This window comes from Spea bombifrons, chromosome 2 (assembly GCF_027358695.1).
Source record: "Spea bombifrons isolate aSpeBom1 chromosome 2, aSpeBom1.2.pri, whole genome shotgun sequence".
In the NCBI taxonomy this organism is placed as follows: domain Eukaryota; kingdom Metazoa; phylum Chordata; class Amphibia; order Anura; family Pelobatidae; genus Spea; species Spea bombifrons.
The window spans coordinates 70,981,555-71,008,805 of NC_071088.1; the positions used below are offsets into that span (position 1 = coordinate 70,981,555).

Genomic DNA, 27,251 nt, shown 5'->3' on the forward strand with positions numbered 1-27,251 from the left:
TACATTGTATCATATTATTTACTATTAAAAAAGTATAAAAATGGTGAAAAATTTAGAAAAAATGACTTTTTATAACCTTTATTTGAAAAATCTTTTACTCATCTATAAAAGGTAATGAAAAAACCTAAGTAGATTATTCTTCCTGAGTTTAGAAATACCCAATGTGTTTATGTTTTTTATTGTTTATTTGGTGATCCACTGCCCATGCCCTATTTGGTACATCTTTGAGCCCGGCCATTTCAGTGTGCCCTATAAAAAGATATATTTTTGAAAACTAGACACCCCAGGGTATTTTAAATGCTGGTATTTTAACTCTTTCCATGCACTAATTCTACCACCACTCTTTGTCAAACTTTGTGGTAGTCATTTTTTTTTTCACACACATTTTACTTCAGGTATGAATTAACAGGTTCTGGTATATGTCTCTATCATGCAACACCCCAACATCTTTAAAACCGGCCAATGCAATTTACCCCATCAAATCATATATTTTTGAAAACAAGACACCCAGGGTATTTCAAATGCTAATATTTTAACTCTTTCCATGCACTAATTCTACCACCAGTCTTCAGGTATGAATTAACAGGTTCTGGTATATGTCACTATCATAACATATCACACCCCAATATGTGTTCAGCAACATCTCCTGAGTACAGCGATACCCCACATTAATGGTTTGGCCTGGCTGTTTGGGGGGGAAAGGGCCACATTTGGGGCATGCACATTTTTCAATATTGAAATTTGGCATTTGGTGACCACTGCCCATGCCCTATTTGGTACATCTTTGAGCGCGGCCATTTCACTGTGCCCTATAAAACCATATATTTTTGAAAACTAGACACCCCAGGGTATTTTAACTCTTTGCATGCACACATTTTACCACCAGCATTTTTTGCAGTAGTATTTTTGTGTGTATTTTTCCCCACACACCTACTTTAGGTATTAATTTACAGCTCCTGGTATATGTCGACACCCCAATATGTGTTCAGCAACATCTCCTGAGTACAATGATACTCAGTATAGCGACACCCTTCGTCTTAGAGTCAGGAGAACTTGCGAGGTATGTCAGAGTAAAATTGTTGTTCGATAATTTAATTTCCCTGGAGGCTTTGTAATGTGTCTCTTGTAGAAACGCTATGTGTGTTTTGTTAGTGTGTAAAAAATGTAACAGGCTAGGCCTTTGTTGAGGTTTATTAAGACCCCGTATGTTTAAAGAGGTAAGCTTAAATTTGTTGAGAAACATTGTGGGACATCTGGAGGGACAACCTATACATCATGCCTACCCAAAGCAAGTGCCGACAGGAAATTAAACATAACCAATTAACCAAAATCAAAAAACAATACGAGAACACAACAGGTATGAACTCTGGATGTGTAAACATCGAATAATGAGCACTATGACCTACACAAAGGTCTATTTCCAGACCTTAACCCCAATAAGGAGGAGAGTCCTGACAGCTCTGGTGAGGGCAGCGGCTCAGAACCTATCGCAGAAATTACTGCAACAGGCAATAGAACCAGGAATCCGAAAGATAAGCCCACAAACACCTCGCCCGAGGTGAATATGTAGAGTGTAATGTAAGGAATGTGGAGACAAAAAGGAGGAAAATGTAGAAAAGGGCAAACAAAAAATAGAAAACACACTTGATATGTAAGAAGGCTGGCATAGTTACCGCGGCCATAACAGTCCCTGCGACATGAGTCCCCAAAATTGGAGAGAAGTCAAGAGTCGTTCTGTGAAGAAGTTCGTCGTGTAATCGGAGTGTGCGTGAAAGGTGGCAGTTGCCGCAACCGGCGATATCTTCTGCGAGGAGCTCCGCAGGTAAGCCGGTAGTCACCCTGACAGGCAGGTGTGGTGGACAGAAAAGCATCTTCTTGACCAGGGTGGGATATGGCGACGTCTGCAGGGGGCCGAGTAAATGAACCAAATGAACGAAAGAAGGAAAACCTTGCCATCTCAGGAGACCGGTGTATAAAAATGCTGATTCCTCTTGCGGCGTTGAGGTCTTGGCGACCAGGCGTCAGTAGTATCCAACAGCTTGCTCGGAGGAGTAAAGGCAGGTTCCCAGTTTTCAACCGCGATCTCAGGGAGACCCAGAGCCTGAGTGAAGGAAGGGATTTCAGAGGCTTGCCTGGAGGTGGTGGAATCCCTCCTCACGATCAGGGCAAATGGAAATGACCATTGATGCGGGATACGGGCGGCGCGGAGAGCATGCGTAAGTGGCTTAAGCACTCTTCTAGCTTGCAAAGTGGCAGGAGATAGGTCCTGGTAGATTGATATAGGGCGTGAGTCCCATTGCACAGGATCCATGTCTCTGTATTTCTGCAAAACGGCTGCTTTCGTGGGATAGTCCTGTAAGCTACAAATAATGTCTCTAGGAGGGAGAGTCCTTAGGTTTCTGTCTCAGAGCCCGATGAGCTCTATCAAACAGAATAGGTGTGGTATCTCCCCACGGACGTTATAGAATCTCGTTGAAGATAGCCTGCAGTGTCGGGATGATACCCACTTGGGCGACTGACTCAGGGATCCCTCGAACGCGTAGATTATTCCGTCTACTGCGGTTGTCCAGATCGTCGACTTTTCGTGTAAGTTGAGTGAGAAGTTCAGCTTGACGAAGCATTTGAGAGGATAGAAAGTCAACAGTGGAGCAGACCTGTGGGTGTCTGTCCTCCAAGTGCACCACGCGGTCCCCAATATGGCGGATATCCGAGCAAAGTTCAGTAAGACTAGTCTGGATGCCGTGCGTCGCTTTTTCAATGATATCGATTAGGTCGTCTTTGGTAGGTAAAGCATTGATCCTGTCTTGCCACAGGGAATCAGCAGAATGGGTACTCGGAGGATCCTGAACATTTTCAACCGACATGGTCGTCACATGGTCCACCAGTGATGAGGCCTGGTCCAGGAAGGAATCACGGGAGTCTTGGTCAGATACGCCATGAAAATAAGAGTGTACCGAGGCAAGTAAAGATTTCTCCTTGGTCACTGGGGTCTTGGAACCGCCAGCGAGTTTGTTGTGCTTGCCCATTTTCAGTGTAAAAAAAAAAAAAAAAAAAGCTTATGGGAGCTCAAGGACTACGCATCCATCTTGGTTGCTAGGTAGCCACGCCTCCTCGAGTACAGTGATACTCCACATGCATGGATTTATCATTTTTGGGGGAACTAAAAGGCCACATTTGGGAAGTGTGCATTTTTCTAATTGGAAATTAGATGTGCGGCCATCCTTCTCCCCTGTGTTAATTGGGACATTGTTGAACCCATGGGCATTTAATATGCCAGTATTTTAACTCTTTCCATGCGAGAATGTTTTAAGCTAATGTGCTTATTTTAGGACTTGCTCACAAAAATATATTTTTTTATATATTTTACTTATATACAATGTTCCATCTAATTTTTCTCAGGTGGCGTGCGCAGAAAATTTCTCTTGTGCAAAATTTTTCCCAGAGCCAAACTTTTGTGCGCACAATATCCGCGCCACATAAAGTATTATATATTTTTTTTTATTGGGAAAAACTGTTGTGCGCACAATTTTTGGACGTGTGCGCTCTCTAAAAATGCTATGTGCGCGCGCACAGCTTAGAGGGAACACTGCTTATATATATATATATATATATTTTATTTTTTTTACATTTTTTTACTTTTTTTTTAAAAACACTTTATTTTTTCATTTATTTTTACTAATCACACTGTGATTAGAAAGCTGGGCTCCATTGACTTGCATGGCTGAATGCATTACCTGTATTGAACCTGCAAGTGGAGCCAGAGTTCTCTAGAGGGTCTGTAGACCATCTAGCAAACTTTATCAACTTTATTGTTTTGTTTTTTTACAGGGCGGTTGGCGAAGTCACTAGCAGTGGCGGTTGGGACCACTCTCCGGAGCGGTCACAGCCCGTTCTGGGGTGAGTGTTTGGTGTTGCTGAATGCCTCGTGATCGAGGCATTTTAACAACACCATTGAAGTTTAGAGGTGATAGTTTATCGCCTCCTAAACACATTTAAAACGGGCGTCCGCCGTCATACAGCATATGGCGGACGTTGACACCCCGGTGAGGGGCCAGACACGGCCCCTAGTGCCAATCGCGGTGTTGCTGAATGCCTCGAGGTCGACGTCCTGGTACATCAGTTGTCGTTAACCCTTTGTTTTCGGGTGATGTGCCCAGACCATCAATTGTCATTAAGGGGTTAAGGTTCCTAAGCTGACATTTGGCAACTTGAACCTTCAGCTCCCTCCATGGGATTAAGGTCCGCTCCAGGACCTTAATGTGCTTATTCTTCATCCACTTTGTTGCCTTGGCCGTGTGTTGTGGGTCACAGTCATGCTGGAATACCCATCCACAACTCACTTGCTAATAAGTTAGCATTTTGTAAATACAAAAAACCCAAAGTGAGGAAAGTAGACAGATCTATAAGAGGAGGCAGAAAGAGACAAAGCAAATTTTAAGAGCTGCCAAAAGCACACACAGAGAAAATTGCCCAGAGTAAAGGAGATAAACATCTTTTAGTGAAAAAAATAAAGTAAAACAATGAGTAGTTAGATTAAAAACAGAAAGGTATGTAGAAGAGGCTAAAGGTCTAGCTGATGGCCTCAATGAATATTTATGTTCAGTTTTTAAAGATGAAAACAAAGGAAAGCAAATACTTTAAACTGGAAAAATGGTCAGAGCTGTGGCAACTAGCATTTACTGTAGACAAATGCAAAGTAATGCACCTAGGGCATAAAAACCCAAGAACAGAGTACACGATATTTGATACTGTCCTAACTTCAACTTGTGAGGAAAAGGATTTAGGGGTGATTACTTCGGAGGATTTAAAAGGTAGGTAGACAATGCAATAGAGCATCAGGAAATGCTAGCAGAATGCTTGGTTGTATAGGGAGTGGTATTAGCAGTAGGAAAAGGGAAGAGCTCATGCAGTTGTACAGAGCACCGGTGAGAACTCTATTGGAGTATTGTGCACAGTACCAGAGACCGTATCTCCAGGATATAGACACGTCGGACAAAATTCAGAGAAAGGCTACTAAAAGGGTTCTTGTTTTACAGGAAAACGCTTACCAGGAAAGGTTAAAGGATCTTAACATATATAGTCTAGAAGATTTGACAGGGGGAATATGATAGAAACATTTAAATACTTAAAAGGGAATCAACAAGATAAACGGAGAGTTTATTTAAAAGGGAAAACACTGCCACAAGGAGAGGACATAGTCATAAGCCGGTAGGGGGTAAAGGTTTATAAGTAACATCAAGAAATATTACTTTACTGAAAGAGCAGTAGATGCATCGAATAATCTTCTAGAAGTTGTAGATGTTAATGCAGTGGAAGCGTTTAAGCAAGCATTGGATAGGCATAAGGCTAAGCTAGATATAAGACCAGTGACTAAGGGAAATATTCATACGTTGAGCAGACTTAGGTGGGCTGAACGGTTCTTATCTGCCACCACTTTCCATTTTATTCAGCATTTAGAAATTGCTGTTGATTGGCTCAAATTTTGTTTGAAAATTTTCAGCCAAAAAGAACCTGCTTCATAAGCAAAGCCACAGTGAGAAGTATCCAAAAACCATAGAATGTAGTACAGCCTGTTTATAAAGGTGCTTACTTCCCATCACCCACGGTGGCAACATTGCGAAAGTATTAATTGGCGTTTCCTACACTTGCAGCATTGCTGGCCTTGTCACTGCAAACAGCACTCATCAAAATTGCAAAGGAACTGGCACCTCAAAGTTATAAATCCAGAACTGGAACTATGCGTTTTCCTTTGATATGCATTTATGTTACTCATTTATATTCCAACATACGCCACATAGCCAGTGCATTGCACATGAGTTCTTTGTGATCCAAGTAATATATTGCAGTAAAATTCCAATTACTAAACTAGTCTGAAATTCTAGCTTTTGTTTCCTCTGTTACCCTTTCAAATCCATGTCCAAAAAAAAAAAATTATAATAATGCCACCCCGAAATGAAATGACAAGAAATTATGTTTCAACCTTTATTGACAAACATAGAAATTTGCTGGTAATAACAGTACACAGGCAGAAATTGTAGAATGCAAAACAAAGAAAACTCAATGATTGAGCATGATGCCCATGATTGGGGAACAAAAGTTTATGCTTAATTTGTTATATACTTGAAATTACCTCACACCTGTAGACAAAAAATATATATAATTATCTGTACAACTATTTACAGAGCATTCCCACCTGCATTCTGGTGTCCCATCAGGTGTATTGCCACATCTGAAAAATAAAACCTATTATTCAATGTCAACGTTTTTTTTTTTGTTTTTTTTACAAAAACATTTACTAAATAACTAAGTTTCATTTGCTTTTACATCATAATGATCTGTTACAAAATACCTGAATGCTATGCTTAAGTCATTAGACGTTTTAGCTTCCTTACAGAGTTTTCACTCTTAAGTTTCCAACCAGTCCATATATAAAAAAACAAAACAGAAAACACATCACCGCACTCTGCTGGTATGTGCACGTTTGGGTGACAAGCTATTAGAGAATGATTTAGCCTCATTTGTCACGGGACGCCACAGCATGTATGGACTTTTATGTTTAACTTCAAGTTTTTGTTCTTTGCCAGTCTCTATGCTCTTTTCAGTTTTGGCCGCATCAACCTGTGTACACAAAAGAAAAAAATTGTAAGTCTTGACAGCGATATATAGGATTCTCATCAGTAAACACCATAATAAGAGTAACATCATAAAATTTAAGAGAACGGGGTGGGGAACCTCACCAGAATAGTTGTTCAATTGAGTTGCACATGGCCAAAGTATTGCTATGAACACTGTCTTAAGTTTAATCATCACAATTTAATGCTGCAAGAGGGGGGGAGCAAGTTAACCATTCTTATGCATTCATAATTTCACAACTTACAGCATGGCTAGAACTGCGACTCTTGGAATGAGACCTGTCACTTTGGCTTCTTTTCACATCCTCAGAATGCTGCAAAACAGAGGAACCGATAAGTTAAAAGCAAGCTTCTTTCTTAAGTGGATTTTTTTTTGAAAAATGAGGAATGAAAAATCACTTTTTTTAATAAAAAAAATGGATGTCTAGTTCTAGGACTGCACTGTTTTAAACATGAAATAAAACGCATATTTACCCTTAAGTAGTTCTTAACTTGGAACAGTTTCACCTCTTCACAGCTGCATTGAACAAGTTACAAACAGCAAATTTATCTCAGTTTTCATTGCTTCACTACAAGATACCTTAAAGAGGAAGTCCCGTGGGGTGGTGGGGGTAGCATAGGCTTGCATTACCCAATTACAACATTTCTTTTATATGCCTTTCCTTTAACTGGAGGCTGCCAACAATGTAATATTGTAGGTTACTTTCAGGAGACTATTAGGTCTCTGGATGATTTGAGACTCAGCGCCATTATATTACTCACAAAATGGGGGGATTTCCCCTTTAAGGAGATTGAACCACTTAAAAATGAACTGCCTATGTACCATTTAATTGAGTTTTATGCAGCAAACAACCATGGTATACATAAAGAATTGATGACAATAAATGAGCAAGGTAGACTTTGCTAATGACTTGTTATAGGTAAGACCAAAGGCACCATTTCAGCAGCATTGTTAACTTATCTGCATGGTTGCAGGCCTCTTCTTCATCACAGTCAAACATCTGGAACATAGTTAAGTTAATAAATCATGATTACCTGTACCGTTTCCAAAACATCTCCAGCTTTATTTGCCTTTTTTTTTTTTATAATAGATATCTATCTACCTATCCGTAAAAATGAAAACCCCACAAGGAGGAAAAAGTGGCTTTAAATTTAGTTCTGGATCATCTAGGTTTACCTCACTACTGTTTCCAGCATGCAACAGATACAAAGTAGCATAAGAACGCACATTTGCTTTGTGCGTTTTGTTTTTAGAGCACGCTCCAAGGAAAAAATACAAAAATAAAAAAAAAAAAGTTAGTAATCCAGACACCATCTACTGTTTACCTGGTGTCTGTTAGTAGGACTACCCAAAACTGGGTGCTTAGTTTATACCAAAAATCAAGAATACCTATACACAATCAAAACATTACCACCTGCTTCTTATCCTCAAAGGCTGGAGTTCACATCCATTTCTATGAAAACAGAAATAAAGCATTTAAACTGCACACTTAGCTGCATTTTCAGTTGTGTGTTAATACGAATTTCATTCCTGCACCACTGCTTTTTAGGTCAGATTTAAAGCACAAGTGAGTTCCGCTAGTATTTACATTTGGATAATTTGAGATCCAGTTGCTTAAACAACCAGGTTAGCTTTAGACAAAAAGCTGGTCCTATTTACATTTAGCAGTTGGTTAGACACCACTAGGAGACTAACTCATCAACAATAGAGGAAGAACACCAGGAGCTCTCTGGCCATTGTTGAATGGCAATTTCAGTGCTATTATGCATGATACACATGATCATTGAGATCATTGATAGCTACACAACATTTTATATATACACCCCAGCACATTTACCTAGCTGTGGATAATCATTTGGTGCTAGATATTGATTGTTTGAAGAATCAATTTTACAATAATCAGGGGCAAAATTACATTTTGTAATGAAGTGTAGGAAAACAAATGCACTTTCAACTGTTGCCAAGGTAATTCCCTTTGATAAAACAGACTTAAAATTTACTAGCAGCCAGCGTTAACATCCCATGCAGGGAGGCAAAGCGGATCCGACTGCTTAAGAACAAGCCAGACGGCTTGCATTTCCCTCAGAAATCTCATGGTGCTGCCACAACCACAAGGGATTCTGGGTAGGCGCATGCAAATAAGGTTAACAATTATCACCTTTGCCTCTATATCCACTTTATACATGGAGTGCTTAATACTTCTACTACCCCTTAAATTTAAGTGGAAAGGTTTCCATCACCTTTACCCACCATAACTTATGTAATGGGGCTCCTTAAGGAACAGTGCAGCACACAATCCTTGCTTAGCAATAAAGTTCTTTCCATCTACAATGTAGGAGGGGAGACCTGCTCTACTAGAGATTCTCCCAACTCAAGCTTTTTATGAAATTGGCTTACACAGCATAACCTGTTATAGAACATGCAAGACTGATACATTAGGAGATTAACAGAGATATAGTAAACCTAGCAACTATTACCTGTTTTGACATCAACAGTCTTAAATTAGTTAACATACCTCTGAATGCTTCTGTAAGTCCTTGAGACTCTCTGGAAGCTCCACCTCTTTTCCTAGCGCCTTGGAAGCATTCATTTTGGCAATTTCCAACAGCTGCAGCTTTTCTGAGGGGGAAAAAAGGAAATTAAACACATCCACTAGGGAGACAAACCTGCAATATGGTAAATGCGATAGGCAAGAACATATGTACATAAATATCTTCACAGAAAGTTGTGGAGTTACACCACAACTACACTGACCTCTCCCTTTGATGAATTTAAATCAAACATTACTAGGAAGGGTAACAACGCAGACTCAAACTAAGGTGGTTGCTTCCACTGTTATAAAGGTGGGGTTTTTTTGTACAAACAGTCCACACTTTGTAAACACCACACATGATTTGGGGAAGTGACATACCCTTTTCACTTAATCTGAGCGGGGTCCTGCTGCGGGATCTGGTTCTTGATCTGCTCCTCCAGCTTCTGAATGTAGGAGAGTAAGGCCGCCTTACAAAGCCATAGTACCTTCTGCCACGAGACCTTGAGCGGCTCCTTGAACGACAGCTTCTGCGATATGACCCCAGTCGAGAATGTGATCTGCTACGTGATCTGTACCGAGGTGGCGAACGGTAGTACCTTCTGTAAGCAGAAGAATATCTTTTTCTCTGACGAGGGCTATAGGACCTGGAGCGGCTTCTAGAGTAAGACCTGGAGCGGCTCCTGGAATAAGACCTGGAGTGGCTTCTTGAATACGATTGTGAACGTCTTGATCTCTTATGTCTATATTTTCTGTCACGAGAACGTGACCTGCTCCAACTCCTTGACCTTGATCGTGAAGAGCTGGAATCTGACTCAGAGCTACGTGAAGAGGATCTGGAGGTTGACTTCTGCTTGCTGGAATGCGTTTTAGATCTTGAGCGAGACTTTCTATCTTTTGGAGAACTTAAGGTGAGATCATCCATAAAATTGGTCATTTCACTGGTTCGACGCTTTGCCTCATTCGCAAAGGCACCACTGCTTTTGTCTTTGTCCACTGAGGAGAGAAAACCAAAACTTTTAATGTTGAATGTTAGGAATTTCAGACAGTACACTAGCAAGCTGAAGAGGACAAGGCAAATAAAAGGATGACAGTAAGAAAATGATCAAAATTAAAAGAAAAACATAAATAGCCATGACTTTCTAATTTGTAGTCTATTTACTCTTAGCATTCTAGGATCCTAAACCTTTCTAACTGGGTCCTTAAAATTAGAGAAACTACTTTAAATTCTGACGCAGAATAGCCACGGCATTTTAAAGAAATACCACAGTCGCTTTAAAATCTCCATTTTGGTGATTAACAGCTTTTAAGAAGTCAAGGGTCTCACAATACAACGTCTGGATTATTAACAACTGCAGCAGTTGCTCCCAAAAAATAAGTGTTGTACATCCCCTGTACTCACCATTTATTTTCTCACTATAGCTTTGTTGGTTCTGCATAATCAACTCTACATCAGCATCGTTTCTACGAGGAAAGAAAAAAAAACATTAGACAATGAAATCAAACTACTTTTCATAAGTAAACTTAATTCTGAATACGTTTGTGTAAGTACTGAATTGATATGCAGACTGCGTCCAGCAGAGAGGTTGAAGCTCTCAGCCGTTTTAATTTAGGATAAGAACTCAGCATATTTACGTTAATATGGAATTAACACGCATTAACTTTAGGAAAAAATATCACCTTTAAGATGGTACTAGATTGTTTCCGTGCTAAACGCAGTTTACCACACAAATCAACTCCTCCTCTCTCAATTGGGGAACATTTGAAGCCAAGCAAAGAAATCGGCCTGACTGTGCACGAAATGGCGGACACTGCTTCCGTCCGCCATTACACAACAGCCAGCTGTCAGCTAACCCCATGCAGACAAGAGGAAAAATGACAGTAGATCAGAGCCGCATTACACAACACACCACCGAAGCTCATGAAGACATTCAACGAAGTTCACGATTAAGTCATTTGACATGTCAAAAATGCCTCACTCCACTTTCCGCTTTTTTTAACCACAGAAAACACCGTATAAAGTATATGCGGGTTTGAGAAACATGAAAACAAGATGACGGGAACGCCTACGTAGGTGCACCCCATACATTATTTTACCTCTTTAGCCATTCCAACCATGATAAAACCGACAGTAAAAGCATTTTACCACTAAAATAAACGTTATTAAAAAAAATGCCTCAGCGAGAAAAAAACAGACTTACGCATCTAAATACATACCCGCGGTTCGAGGGGACAAAACCCGACTCCGAAATATCTAACCCGACGGTCCGAGTCATTTCGGAAATTGCGCGACGAAAACCCAAGAAAACAAATAAGGAAAACAATCTCCTCGGCGATCTACAGTCAACTAACTGGGGCGATGGAATTTTCCCGAACACTTTACTCAAACAGAAGCTCACCAAGGAGGCGGAGCGAGGTGAACGCTCACTGGTAGAAAAGGAGGGCGTAGCCAACTGTAATTGGTTGATATGGTAGTTAATCTCTTAATTGCATCTGAAGGGTGGAGCGTTGGGGGTATGAGAAGAACATTCTGGAATCTGGATCTTAGAAGAAATAGGGCGGGCTTTGTTATTAAAGTTGGTCGTGGTCGTGGTGGTGGTAATAATAATAATAATAATAATAATAATAATATGTATTGAAACCTTGTCAGTGCAGGTTTACCCCTTTTCGGTTTGTGCTTATTGTACACGTAACCTGTGTAAAGCACTGCTTAATTTGCTGTTAGGGTATCCACCGGTTCTCTCTAAAAAAAAAATATATTTTTTTTCTCTGTAACTTTCGTTATTAACCCCTTCAGGACCGGCCATGTTTGTGCTAAATAAATAGCCAGTGCAAATTACCTCCTAAATGCATTTAGGTGTTTGTCCTTATTTTGGTAACACCTCATTTGCCTGGAAATTTAATTTATTTTGGTAAATGCAAGGTAAAATAGGAATGATGTGTATTGCTGTTTCTAAACAAGATCTTTTAAAAAGTTATGCTGGGAGTTGGGCCCGAATAGCAGCTAGAAAAAGGTTTTTTGTATTTTACTAGAGGCATGTGAACACTTGGGTACAGGAATACCCCACATGCATGGGTATATACCGTATTGGCTTTTTTTTAAAGAAAAATTTAGATTTTTAGAAAAAATACACATTAGTGGAACAGTAAAACAGTATTCTAACTCACTGTATTTTAAAAAAAAAATTATGCTGCCACTCTGCTCCCCCAGATATGCTGCCACTCTGCTCCCCCAGATATGCTGCCACTCTGCTCCCCCAGATATGCTGCCACTCTACTCCCCCAGATATGCTGCCACTCCGCTCCCCCAGATATGCTGCCACTCCACTCCCCCAGATATGCTGCCACTCGGCTCCCCCACATATGCTGCCACTCTGCTCCCCCGAGATATGCCGTCACTCTGTTCTCCCGAGATATGCTGCCACTCTGCCCCCCCTCCAGATAAGCTGCCCCCCGAAATATGCTGCCACTCTGCTCCCTAGATATTTGGGCGATATGCGTGGAAAACTTCCGGTGCTGGCACTTCTGCTGTGGAAAGTGCCGGCAAGGAAGATTGTTAACGTACATCGCGCAGACGTTCACCGGCTGCGGTGATGCGAGTATGAACAACCTCTGCTGCTGGCACATCTGCACGATGTGCTTTAAAAATCTCCCTTGCCGGCACTCCCCCCCCGTGGGAAGTCCCGGCGAGGGAGATTGTTAAAGCACATGGAGCAGACATACCAGCGGAGGTTGTTTACGTCTGCTGGCAGGGGAGGCTGTCTCAGCGTATCAGAGAGTAGGATGCAGGTCGTCTGCAGCGCTGCGGGGGATCTGTATCCTAACCCTGCTGCCTGCCTGGCGCCCGGAACTGCATGTCCCGGGCGTCGGGTGATACGAATTGGGCATTCCTGCGCTAAACCCCGAATATAGGCCATACCCCCACTTTAAAGACTTAAAGTGGGAGGAAAAGTGCGGCCTATATTCGGGCAAATACGGTATTTTCAATAACTAGACAGCACAGGGAATTTGATTAGGGGCCTATTCCACACCAACACCGTCTGTAACAAAAAAAAAGCAAATTTGCAGTTGCACCTTGTTTTCTTGAGAGTGTATATTATATTATCTTTTGTTTATTAGATGGTAAGAAATTACACATCTCTGTACAATTTAAATGAGGTAGTTAAAACATGCATAACAAATCTATATTAACACCTTCAATCCCAGGGGTTTTTGGTACCTCAATTTTGCTATTTTTGCGCTATGTCAGTTCAGCGATTATTTTCTTTTCCTGCGAATATGTACCCATGTGAACTATACTGTTTTGAAAAAAAACACCTAATTTTTTTTAAAATCTTCTGAATCCTCATAAAGTGAGGGAAAATCCCCTCTAAGTTTATCAATTCAGGTGTCCTGATTTCAGAAATACCTAATTTATATAGATTTTCCATAGTTTCCCAGCCATTATAGGGAACATACTATAAGGTGTACATTTTTTGTAGCATTGTTATGATTATGGCTTAACGGGTTTAGGGGTTGTGAACGGGGGCAGGAGGGTTATACTCGGTAGATGTGCTAGGGCAATAGGATGTAAGTTTTTTTAAAACATTTTTATTATCTTTTTTATAAATAATTTTTTATTTTTTGTATTTTTTATATATATTGTGACGGTGTAAACCCCAGGGAGATGCTTATTTTGGCATTTGGGTACAGGTGCTATCAACAATGAGTCCCTGGGGTGGAGCAATTGGAGAGCAGGGTGGGCCAATGCTCCATTCACCCATTCTGTGGAAATTCCACACCAGGTTTTCCAGAAGGCAAGAAATCTGCAGGATCCGGTCCAGGATTCCTATGGCGTCGGCATCAGGCACAGGTGCTGGACATTAAAAACCCCTGGAGCCTGATACTCAGAGAGACTGTTGGGGGAAGAGGAAGTTCCCCTGAGCTCCCAGGGCAAGGAGAGGCCCTGCACAAGAGGACCATCCCTGAGCCAAGTGAGGCAATACCTGCCTGGACATTTTGTGTGTTGTCTGGGGGAGGTTTTCCAGAGCCTGGCGTAGCTGGGTCTGGCTGGGAGGTTGAGATAGTGGGTGATTAGGCTGGTCAGTGTGGACCAGCATAGTTCAGTTAGACAGGGCTCCAATTGGGAGCTAGGTTTTCTTTTTATGATTTGGTTTTTGGGGTTTAAGCGGTTAAACTAAAGCGCTGTTTTGTTCAAAGCAGCTGTTCCTGACTCTGATAGCCCTAGAGGACTGTGCTTAGGACCCCTAAAAGTGACATGTATGGCCCTCATGCTATAGGGTTTGTCACAATATATATATTTTTTTAAATAGAGGTCCTCTTAGGGACCTCTTGAACATGTTATTAATGCCAATGATGTCACAATGACATCACTTAGCTCACTTAATTTTTTATTATTTATATTATTTTAATGATTTTTTTAATTATTTTTATTTTAAATGAATAACCCGCGATCCCCCTGCACCGATCACACTGTGATCTCTATGCAGGTCCTCACAGACATGCCTAGAGATTGCAGCGTCTGTGCCTCATCGGAGGACAGGATATCCCCTGTAGGGATGTCAAGACCCCGCTACCCGCCTATTTTCCATTTAAATACCTGACGTCAGTGGGCAGTCCTGGCCGCGTCCTTCAAGGGAAGGCTCCAGATAGCCGAAGTCCAGAAGCTCCCAGGTATGGCCATATGGAAATAGCCTCAGAAGCAATTACAAAATGCTTTAGTCACTCATCGGCATCCAGTGATTGACACCCCAAGCCTTACGATCACTCAGAGTGATCTAGATTTGCCCAGTACATTGCCTTTGACCGGTAAAGATCTGCCTCCCTTCATCACTTGCTTTTAGTGAGGGTGAGAGACAAATCGTGTGGTAAAACAGGTATACTTTTATAAAAATATTATAAAAAAGGTCCCCACAAAGGCTCTTATAAGAACCCCTCTTTTTATTTTAACCCCTTCTTTACTGTTGATCACTGCATAGGCCAGGGGTGTCCAAGTTTTTTCTGCAGTGGGCCACTTCATCAGACTTGTATACGTGTGGGCCGCACTCATTTTTCACTGTGTGAAAATATGGCCTTTAATAAAATATGTAGATTAAAATAAAGTAAATGACACAAAACCTTTACTTTTCCTCTCACTGAATTCTGGGCCTAGAAAGTTTTGTGACTACAAATTCAGGATTTTGGATAAGTAAAAATAAAATAGTTCTATTTATTTTAGGGATACACCGAAATGAAAATTCTGGACCAAAACCGAAAATTCAGGGTTCACTTAGCCAAAACTGAAAATGACCCCCCACATACTTTTAATAAAAGTAAGTTGCACACCAAAATTGTACAAAAAAATGATATATTATGATTGTTAACAGCAATCTCAGGCATACCCAGATTCCAGTATGTACTGGTTGGCTGGGCATTGTACCAGTAATTTTTGTCCAATTTTTGTGTGTAACCACACTTTTATTAAAAGTAACACACCACAATTGGACAAAAAAATCAACAATATGACTTGGCATGATAGGAGTGTTATTGCTAACAGCAGATTGCTGTAAGCAATCACACTCCTATCATGCCAAGTCAGCCAGTACATGCTGGTACAGGGTGGCTGTAAGTGCAGACCCCATACTGCTAGCAGCATCAATACACAAGGGAGGCAGCTAGCCAGGTTTCAGCATGTACTGGCTGACTTGGCATGATAGGAGTGTGATTGCTAATAGCAAACACACTCTTTTTATACCCAGGCAACCAATAAATGCTGGAACCTGATGATGGGACTGTGATTGCTGTTAGCAGATTGCTGTTAGCAATCACACTCCTATCATGCCAAGTCAGCCAGTACATGCTGGTACAGGGTGGCTGTAAGTGCAGACCCCATACTGCTGGCAGCATCAATACACAAGGGAGGCAGCTAGCCAGGTTTCAGCATGTACTGGCTGACTTAGCATGATAGGAATGTGATTGCTAACAGCAATCACAGTCCCATCATGCCTAGGTTCCAGCACTTACACATCCATGCTATCACACACTCATTCATTCATATACTCATTCATTCACACATTCATTCCCTCACAGGCATATTCATTCAAACAACCTCCCCCACCCCCTTACCTACTACAGCTCTCGATGCCGCTCACAGACTTCAGCAGGGGGTGCAGCCTCCCTCGTTCTCCCCACAGAGGAGACAGGACTGGAGCAGAGAATAGACCTTCCCACAAGTAAGCGGCAGAGCTTGTGATCCTGGCTGCCGATCTCACGCGGGCCGCATGTTGGACGCCCCTGGCATAGGCAGTGATATTGCACATCAGCACTTTTTTGCTGTTTGTGCACTTATTTTTAGCCACATTTTTTCAGGGCTTATTTTATATTATTTTTAGCTGCCATTAACCCCTCCTTTGCTGTAAATCATTGCTTAGGGATTGATCCCATAGCAGTAGGATATTTTTTCTTACTCTACTTACACAAGTAGTGGTGGCAGTGCACCCGAGGAGTGGGTAGCACATAATAGGTATAAGCCAACTATTCCTTCCTTTTACTGCAATTCCTGGCATCAATATTGATTTTACATGATTTACTCCATTGTAGTTTGTGCAAATTTTTTGGAGAGAAGATGTCTTGTGAAACATTGTCTCCCAATCCAACCTTTATGCCCAGCAGTACCGTGCTGCTAGCCCTGACTCTTATTTTGCAAAGCAGCCATGGACCACCATTGATGTGCAAGAATTTCTTAAATTCTGGGCATTAAGTATGCTAATGGAAATTATAAAAAAGACCTCCATCCGCTTCTATTGGAGCACCAGCCCCATCCTTAGTACCCCCATTTACACCCAGTCGATGGGTAGAAGGTATGAAATGGTCCTTCATTTCATGCATTTTAGCGATAACAGCCTGTGCCCCCAGTTTGACAGGCTGTATAAAATCCGCCCCTTGATTACCCATCTCGTTCTCAGGTTTGCAGAGGCTTATATACCTGGAAGGAATATCTGCGTGGATGAATCCCTGATGAAGTATAAAGAAATATTGGGATTCAAGCAGTGTATTCCCTCCAAACCCTCCAGGTATGGAGTAAAATTGTATAAGCTCTGCGAGAGCGAGGCTGGGTATACCTTGACCCTCCAGGTTGCCCAGAGCATCTGGGAACCAGTGCCAAGATTGTTTGGGATCTAATATTCTCCCTTATAAACAAAGGCTACCACTTGTATGGTGACAACTTTTATAAAAGCGTCCCATTGTTCAAGCTGCTGTGTTGTTTTGACACGGTAGCTTGCGGTACTATAAGAAAGAACCGCGTGGGTTTCCCACAACAACTGGCATGATCCTGACTACGAAAGGGGGAGACCTCAGCTCTATGTCAAGTGGAGGTCTTGACATTGAAGTTCATGGACAGAAAAGAAGTGTGCATGCTGAGCACCATCCACGATGAGAGAACTGTGGATGTTTCTCTCCGTGGCAGTGCTGGGGTCACTAGAAAGCCAGTGTGCATCAGGGCCTATAACAAGAACATGGGTGGGGTCGATCTGTGAGATCAGCTCCTACAGTCCTACCTCATAATGAGGAAGATAAAGGCCTGGTACAAGAAGGTTGCAATGGAGTCTAACCAAATTGGGGCTACCCATTTTATTTTTAGAATTCCTCCTACAGCAGAATCCCCCAAAAAGATACAGGGTATGCTACAGCAGGGGCAAAGAAAGGACACCACGTTCTACTGTCCAGATTGCACTGGAAAACCTGCACTCTGCATTGGTAACTGCTTCAAGCTGTACCACACAGCTGCCAATTTTTAATTTTTTTGTTCCTGCACCATTTTTATGAGCCTTTATTTGCACTGACCAGTGTCCCCTGTGTCTGTTCTGTGGCTAAGGGTTTGCTTAATGGTGCTAGATCCAGGGGCGTACCTAGAGTATTTGGCACCCGGAGCGGATCCTGTATGTGGCACCCCCCCACACACACACACTTTAAAACTACCTGGCCGAAACTGAATATGACCCCCCCACACACACACCATAAAAAATATAACACTTTTATTTAAATTTAAAGTAAGTAACACACCAAAATAGGACAAAACATTAAATAACAATATATATATATATATATATATATATATATAATTGTTAACAGCAATCACATTCCTATCATGCCCAGGCATACCCAGATTCCAGGAGGCACTCGCAGACTTGGCATGATAGGAGTATGATTGCCCTATCTACCCCTTCTCGCTCCCTTCTGCCCTATCTACCCCTTCTCACTCCCTTCTCCCTATCTACTCCTCCTAACTATCTACCCTCTCCCTCTTTGAAGTTCACTTACCTTTCAGGAGTCCTGCGGTGGGGGTGCAAGGAACTGTGCATGGAACAGTATAGAGTGATGGGAGTTATGATGTACTTTAGAGCATAATTATATAATGAAAAATACATTGGAAATGGTACAGCATAACACCCATCACTCTCACACGCATACCAATCCACACGCATACCAATCCACACGCATACCAATCCACAAACACATACCAATCCACACACATACACCAATCCACAAACACATACCAATCCACACACATATACTAATCCACACACATACCAATCCACACACACATACCAATCCACACACACATACCAATCCACACACACATACCAATCCACACACACATACACCAATCCACACACATACACCAATCCACACACATACACCAATCCACACACATACACCAATCCACACACACACACATACCAATCCACACACATCCACACACACATACACCAATCCACACACACATACCAATCCACACACATCCACACACACATACACCAATCCACACACACATACACCAATCCACACACATCCACACACACATACACCAATCCACACACACATACACCAATCCACACACACATACACCAATCCACACACATACCAATACACACACATACCAATCCACACATATACTAATCCACACATACACCAATCCACACACACATACCAATCCACACACATACACTAATCCACACATACCAATCCACACACATACACTAATCCACACATACCAATCCACACACATACCAATCCACACATATACTAATCCACACATACACTAATCCACACATACACCAATTCACACACATACACCAATCCACACACATACACCAATCCACACACATACACCAATCCACACACATACACCAATCCACACATATACACCAATCCACACATATCCACCAATCCACACACACATACACCAATCCACACACATACACCAATCCACACACATACACCAATCCACACACATACACCAATCCACACACATACACCAATCCACACATATACACCAATCCACACATATACACCAATCCACACACACATACCAATCCACACACACATACCAATCCACACACACATACCAATCCACACACACATACCAATCCACACACATACACCAATCCACTCTCACTGTATGCTTTCCTACCTTTCCTCTTTTCTCCTTACAGCCTCTTTTTCCTGCTCTTCTCTCCTCTTCTTCTTCTTCAATTCTTCTGTCTTCTTCCGGGTCAGAGGGCACGGACAGCGGTGGGCGCGGCTTCAGTGTTGTGCGCCGGGATCTGACAACAAGCCCCGGCGCACAACAGCTGTTGCCGTGCAGATCGCAAGGGAGCGGTATCGGAGGTCTTTAACAGACCTCCGGCTCCCTTGAGTGATTTTAAGCCGGGTTCAAGGGAGATCCTTGAACCGGCTTAAAATCACTCAAGGGAGCCGGTGGTCTGTTAAAGACCTCCGATACCGCTCCCTTGCGAGCCTGCGGCGGACATTACTGTCCGTCTCTGGAGGGGTGCCGGGTGCCGGCAAGTTGGCACCCCCCTGATGAGCGGCACCCGGTGCGCACCGCCCCCCCCGCCCCCCGCTAGGTACGCTACTGGCTAGATCAAATCCCTTTTTGGAGAAAGGCCAAGCTTTCTTGTAGCCTGCCCCTTCTGAAAGTTGGGTACAAAAAAATTTTGACCGGATGTCAAAATTCCAAATTGAAACAGTGAATTACGCATGTCACAAATGTTACCTTTTAGCCCTCACACAACCTCACAAACCTATGCATGTGGAGTATCACTTTACTCAGGATATGTTGCTGAACACATATTGGGGAGTTGTTTGACAGTAGCACATACCAGGACCTGTATGTTTATAACTAAAGTACAATTTGTATACATTACAAAGTTTGACAAAGTGTGGTTGTATAATTAGTGCATGGAAACGGTTAAATTACCAGCATTTGAAATACCTTGGAGTGTCTAGTTTTCAAAAATACATGGTTTGATGGGGATAAATTGGCTTAACTGGCATCAAAGAAGTTCCAAAGAGGAAATGGAGGCAGGAACCAAACTTGGAAATAAAAGGTTTGGAAATTGTAAAACGCTACTATAACTTACAAAAAACAACATTGGGTATTTCTAAATTCAGGACAAATAGTAGAATCTATTTCAGTTTTTTTACTTGTAGATGAGTAAAAGATGAGTAGATGAGTAAAAGATCTTTCAAATAAAATTCATAAAAGGTGTTTTTTATTCACATTTACATCATGTTTTATTTTTCTATAGTAAATTATCTGAAGAAAGCCCATCTTGTCCTGAAAAAAACAACATATAACTTGTGTGGGTACACTAAATGGATGAGGAGAAAATTACAGCTAAACATGAGCACAAGTGTTAAAACTGCCTCAGTGCCAAAGAGTACAAAAAGAAAAATGAAGCCCAGTCCTTAAGGGGTTAACACATACAGAACCCTACCTATGAGCCTGCCACCTAGCCTTATGGTACTTTTACACAAAGTTCCTGGCAGGAACAGTGGGCATTTGAGGGCCTGGCTCATCACCTTACAATCTACGGGATTAGTAAGGGTAACAGAAACAAAAGGAGGATGTATAAGTAAAATGAATAGAGGGAGGGGTAACTGAGTGCTTGGTTTCAGAAGCTGGCTAGCACACAGTTTAGGATGTAACAGAAGAGCTACAAGATAGGAAAGAGACAGGTGAAAAATGGCTTGCAGGATGCCAGAGGGGAAGGGGATCAGGACAAAGGAGCTTACATTTCAACAGGTAAATGCCAGCATTTGGCCAAGAAAGAAACAACCTCCCAAGAAACATATTTGGTACATACAAAGGAACACATGCATAATTGTAAAAAATACGAATTAATAAACTTTCTGGCAAAGTGTGGTTGAATACCTGGTGGGTAGCACACATCTTAGGAAACCAGTCTTCCTGCCGGGAGACTAGTTTCAGAGGGTGGCTAGCACACAGTTTGGGATTTAACAGAAAATGATTTGTGAAAGAGCAAAAAATAATAATCTTGATTTGTATTCACCCCTCCTCTCTAGTACAGCAATACCCCACATGCATGAGTAGGTCATGTTTCTTAAATGTTGTGGGGTCAAAACTGTAAAATGCCATTTCAGTTCTCAAACCTGGAATTTTGTCATGTCTCATTTAAGACACACTAGAGGTCCTACATTTCCATTTAACCCCATCCAAAAACTAGACAGCATTGGGAATCTGATTAGCGACATATTGGCCTGTCCCATGTAGCTGATTGGATACCAATATCTTTCAAAATTGATGAAACAAAAAAGAAAACATTTTTCACATCCCCCAGATGCATGTGTAGGCTAAGTCACGTTTCTCAAATGTTGTGGGGTCAAAATTGGAACATGCACATTGCATTTCTTAAATTTGGCCTTTTCTCAGATTACTTTACTGGGCCTGTATCTCATTTCAATTGAACCATATAAAACTGCTGTCTATTATTTTCAAAAACTAGGCAGCACAGGAAATCTCATTAAGAACATATTGGCCTGTCTCGTGCAGCTAATTCCACACCAGCACCTTCCAATTTAACCTCATAAAACAATATATTCCCTAAAAGCACCTTGAGGATTTTAAAGACATCCTACTTAGCTTTCTAGGTAGCACACAGTAATCTTTGTGGTCTACCTTTTTACATGCCAGGCACGTTTTTGGATATATGTTTTACGTTGGGTTACCCAGAATGAAGTAAGAAAACACAAATTAAAAATTTAACATTTCTCCTGAGCACATAGATACTACATATGTGTGGTATGTCAGCATTCATGATCACAAGAGACCACTAAATCATGAGCAGTGACGTCGGCAGAGGGGGCCATGGCCCCCCTACATCATGCTGTGCCCCCCAGTGTGCCCCCCAATTGAAACACCATCTTTTTTTTTGTAATAGATGCGGAGGAGAGAGAGGCGCCGAGTGGACCCTGAGGAACTACTGTTTGGCGCCTCTCACTCTTCTCCGTGAGGTCTCTGCCTTGGTCGCGCTCATCAGTGAAGCCGCGCGTGCCTCGGCAGAACAGGGAGACAGAGGCCTCATGATCCCATCGCTGGACTTCTACAAGGTAAGTGAACTTCAAAGGGGGGAGAGGGTAGGAAGTGAGGAGGGGTAGATAGGGAGTGAGAAGAAGTAGATAGGGAGGGAGAGGGGGTAGATAGGGCAGAAGGGAGGGAGATATGCCCCTCTGCACCCAGATATGTCACTCTGCTCCAGCAGATATGTCACTCTGCCCCAGCAGATATGTTACTCTGCCCCCCAGATATGCTGCCACTCTGCTCCCTGAGATATGCTGCCACTCTGCTCCCCAAGATATGCTGTCACTCTGCCCCCCCCGAGATATGCTGCCAGTCTGTCCCTCAGATATGCTGTCACTCATCTGCGCGATACGCGTGGGCAACTATCGGTGAAAGCGCATCGCGCAGACGTTCACCGGCTGCGGCGATGCAAGCATAAACAACCTCCACTGCCGGCACGTCTGCATAATGTGCTTTGACAATCTCCCTTGCCGGCACCACCCCCGTGGGAAGTCCTGGCAAGGGATATTGTTAAAGCACATCGAGCAGACGTGCGCTTAGACAATCTCCCGTGCCGGCACTTCCCCCGTGGGAAGTGCTGACAGGGGAGGCTGTTTGAGCATATCGGAGAGTAGGATCCGGGTCCCCTGCAGCACTGCGGGGGATTTGTATCCTTACACTGCCACCTGTCGCCCGGAACTGCATGTCCCGGGCATCGGGCGGTACGAATTGCGCATTCCTGCGCTAAACCCCGAAGACTTAAAGTGGGGGGGAAAGTGCGGCCTATATTAGGGCAAATACGATATATATATATATATATATATATATATATATATATATATATATATATATAGTGTATATGTACCGTTTTATAATTGGCCCCCCTACTTTGGTCCCTGCCCCCCATGTGCCCCCCCTAAATATGAAAGCTGGAGATGCCACTGGGCTTAGCAGATAGCATAAGGGGTGATGCTGGGGTCCTGTTAGTGGATATTAATAGGTATTTCACTTTTTCCCATGATCCAGGTATTCTTGCCAAGTTGTGCAGGGCTATCCATCCCTCTTTACCAATAAGCGACTTTGTAACCTTACCAGTGATAACCAATAAATCCTCGATCATTAATTGAGCTGAGGATGCATATCTGTTTACGAAGAGATTCAAAAAAGGGCCTTTCAACAACAGAATGATGCTATGCCTTTTGATGATGTCGCTTGCTACTCATTTCTTCCTCATTTCTAACTTTCACACTATTTACCATTTTAATACTAAGGGAGTTAAGTAATGTAATAGACAGACCCCTATTTCTAATATTCAAGGACTCTATAGTGACAGGGTCTGTTCCCCAGGACTGGCGCATAGCAAATGTTGTGCCAATATTCAAAAAGGGGACAAAAAGTGACCCGGGGAATTATAGGCCTGTTAGTTTAACTTCTGTTGTATGTAAACTGTTTGAGGGTTTCCTAAAAGATGCTATTTTGGAGTATCTCAATGAAAATAAATGTATGACTCCATATCAGCAAACTAACCTGATCAGCTTTTATGAGGAGGGGAGCTCAAGACTAGATCTGGGTGAATCGCTGGATGTCATATATCTTGATTTTTCCAAAGCATTTGACACGGTGCCACATAAAAGGCTGGTACATAAAATGAGAATGCTTGGCCTGGGGGAGAATGTGTGTATGTGGGTAAGTAACTGGCTCAGTGATAGGAAACAGAGGGTGGTTATTAATGGTACATACTCTGAGTGGGTGACTGTTACTAGTGGGGTTCCACAGGGGTCAGTTTTGGGTCCTATTCTTTTTAATATATTTATCAATGACCTTGTAGAGGGATTGTATAGTAAAGTATCAATCTTTGCAGATGATACTAAGCTCTGTAACGTGGTTAACACAATAGAGGACAGTGCACGATTACAAATGGATCTGCATAGGTTGGAGGCTTGGGCTGGGACGTGGCAGATGAGGTTCAACACAGATAAATGTAAGGTTATGCACATGGGGAAGAAAAATCCAGGCTGGGAATATGTATTAAATGGGAAAACAATGGGGACGACTGACATGGAAAAGGACTTAGGAGTCTTGGTTAACAGTAAATTTACCTGTAGCGACCAGTGTCAGGCAGCTGCTGCTAAGGCAAATAAAATCACGGGGTGCATCAAAAGGGGCATAGATGCCCACGACAAAGAAATAATTCTACCATTGTACAAGTCACTAGTCAGACCTCACATGGAATACTGTGTACAGTACTGGGCACCAGTGTACAAGAAAGATATAGTGGAGCTGGAGAGGGTTCAATGGAATGGAAGGACTACAGTACCCAGAAAGATTATCAGAATTAGGATTATTTAGTTTGGAAAAAAGACGGTTTAGGGGGGACTTAATAACTATGTATAAATATATAAGGGGACAGTACAGAGATCACTCCCAGGACCTATTTATACCCAGGACTGTATCTATAACAAGGGGACATCCTCTACGGCTAGAGGAAAGAAGGTTTCTACACCAGCACAGACGGGGGTTCTTTACAGTAAGAGCGGTGAGACTATGGAACTCTCTGCCAGAGGAAGTGGTAATGGTAAACTCAATAAAAGAGTTTAAAAGGAGCCTGGACGTGTTTCTTGAAAGCAATAATATTACAAGTTATGGATATTAGATTAATAGGGACAGAACGTTGATCCAGGGATTTATTCTTATTGCCATATTTGGAGTCGGGAAGGAATTTTCCCCCTGGTATGGGGCAATTGGCATCTGCTTCATAAGGGTTTTTTTCCTTCCTCTGGATCAACACAGTAGGGACACAATATGTATATAGGTTGAACTTGATGGACTTTGGTCTTTTTTCAACCTTATGAACTATGTTACTATGTTACTAATCCAAATCTTGTTTTAACCTGTGTCCTCAATCCCATTTTCAACTTTTCCTTATTTTCTATGTTATAAAGGTAACCTTTGCTTCCATTGGTCTGTGTAAATACCGGGTTGTTTAACCGTTATCTACTAAGCCTTTGGGACATGCTGCTTAATCATCTTTAAACAACCTTTGAATGTTTTGCAAGCTATATAATTTTTTCTTCACAAAGAAAAAATAATAAGCCATGTCCAAAGAAACCTAAATCTTCTGTTCTTCCTAGAATTATCTGCAGCTTTTTTTTTTAATATAGCGGGTCATATATACTTCTACAATTTAATGTTTTCAGGTGGCTTTATATAGCTGGTGGTGATTAAAGCACGCAAACACATTAAAGAGCTGTTTTGCTAAATGGTGAGTTCTATTCAGAATAGTATCCAACACACCACACTGTAAAACAAATTCTGTTAATTTTTACAGAAAAAACTGGCAGCTGTGGTTGCCAGAATAAATCTGTAGAAAATACATTAAAAATATAAATAACTTTACAGTTTGTAATAGTAAATAGTACAATTTAAAACTGTTGTAATTTACAAAAAATACATTTTAAACTGGTAAATCAAACATATTTTTCCTGTTGTTTTACAGTTTGAAAAGGTAGATTTTAAAGTTTAAAACTGTTGCAAAGTACAAAAAAATACATTTAAACGGGTAAATCCAACACTCGCCTACAGACACCAGACAAGCCAGAAGGCTTGTTTTTCCCTCAGAAATCTCATGGTGCTGCCACAACCACAAAGGACTCTGGGTAGGCACATACAAATAAGGTCAACAATTATCACCTTTTGCCTCTATATCCACTTTATACATGAATCCCTAGAAAGTAATTGCCCACTGTACAAGACAGCCTTTAGACAAAACTCAGTTAAGAGGTGCATTAGCCAGATCACCACTCATGGACAGCTGAGGTTGTGATACTGGCTTAATTATTGAGGCTTGGGGTAGCAGGAGAAATACCATTACATAAGTTATGGTGGGTAAAGGTTGTATGTGGTTCTGGATTTTACAATTGTATTTTTGGTTTTTCAGAATATTCCTGTAAATTTAACACAGTTCTATTGTTTTTCAATTTACACAATTTTGATGTCATTCTACAGTTATTTTCACAAATATTTTTTACAGTGCAAATTTGAAAAATACCGTATTGGCTCGGATATAGGCCGCCCCCGTATATAGGCCGCACCCTAAAAGTTTGGTGCTTTTTTAAAGAAAAAGTTTTTTTTCTTTAAAAAAGCACCAAAAAAAACATGCTGCCACTCTGTCCCCCCCCCCCGAGATATGCTGCCACTGTCCTCCCTCCCCGAGATACGCTGCCGCTGTCCTCCCTCCCCGCGATACGCTGCCGCTGTCCTCCCTCCCCGCGATACGCTGCCGCTGTCCTCCCTCCCCGCGATACGCTGCCGCTGTCCTCCCTTCCCGCGATACGCTGCCGCTGTCCTCCCTCCCCGCGATACGCTGCCGCTGTCCTCCTCTGCCCCCCCCTCCTCGACTTACCGGAGCAGACTCCCGGGTGTCTTGCGGGGCCGGCGAGGGACATCTACGCAATACGCGTATGCAACTTCCGGTACCGGTACCGGAAGTTGCATGCGCGTATTGCGTAAATGTCTCCCGCCGGCCCCGCAAGACAGCCGGGAGTCTGCTCCGGTAAGTCGGGGGTGGGCAGAGGTAAAACGCTTAGATAACCTCCCGTGCCGGCACCCCCCCCCGTGGGAAGTGCTGGCAGGGGAGGCTGTCTGAGTATCAGACAGTAGGATGCAGGTCCCCTGCACCGCTGCGGGGGATCTGTATCTTAACCCCGCTGCCTGCCCGGCGCCCGGGACTGCATGTCCCGGGCG

General features: G+C 42.2%; 1 protein-coding gene and 1 pseudogene across 1 annotated transcript; one reads left to right on the plus strand and one right to left on the minus strand.

Moving 5' to 3' along the window:
- Positions 1-6,832: 6,832 nt before the first annotated feature.
- On the minus strand, positions 6,833-11,509 carry RSRP1 (arginine and serine rich protein 1). The gene is made up of 5 exons (XM_053454713.1): positions 11,381-11,509; positions 10,566-10,627; positions 9,545-10,159; positions 9,149-9,252; positions 6,833-6,946 (listed from the first exon to the last, which is right to left on the minus strand). Exons 1-5 carry the CDS (start codon positions 11,437-11,439, stop codon positions 6,851-6,853), a joined length of 936 nt encoding a protein of 311 aa, XP_053310688.1. The 5' UTR covers positions 11,440-11,509; the 3' UTR covers positions 6,833-6,850.
- Positions 11,510-20,045: 8,536 nt separating this feature from the next.
- LOC128476075 (uncharacterized) lies at positions 20,046-20,137 on the plus strand (annotated as a pseudogene).
- Positions 20,138-27,251: the final 7,114 nt, after the last annotated feature.

Excerpts from the sequence above, each read along its gene's own strand:
- RSRP1 (XM_053454713.1), bottom strand. The coding sequence starts at position 11,439 with ATGACTCGGACCGTCGGGTTAGATATTTCGGAGTCGGGTTTTGTCCCC. Across the intron at positions 10,628-11,380 it reads TTTGTCCCCTCGAACCGCGG|AAACGATGCTGATGTAGAGT; the intron begins GTATGTATTTAG and ends CTTTCCTCGTAG. Across the intron at positions 10,160-10,565 it reads CTATAGTGAGAAAATAAATG|TGGACAAAGACAAAAGCAGT; the intron begins GTGAGTACAGGG and ends TTCTCTCCTCAG.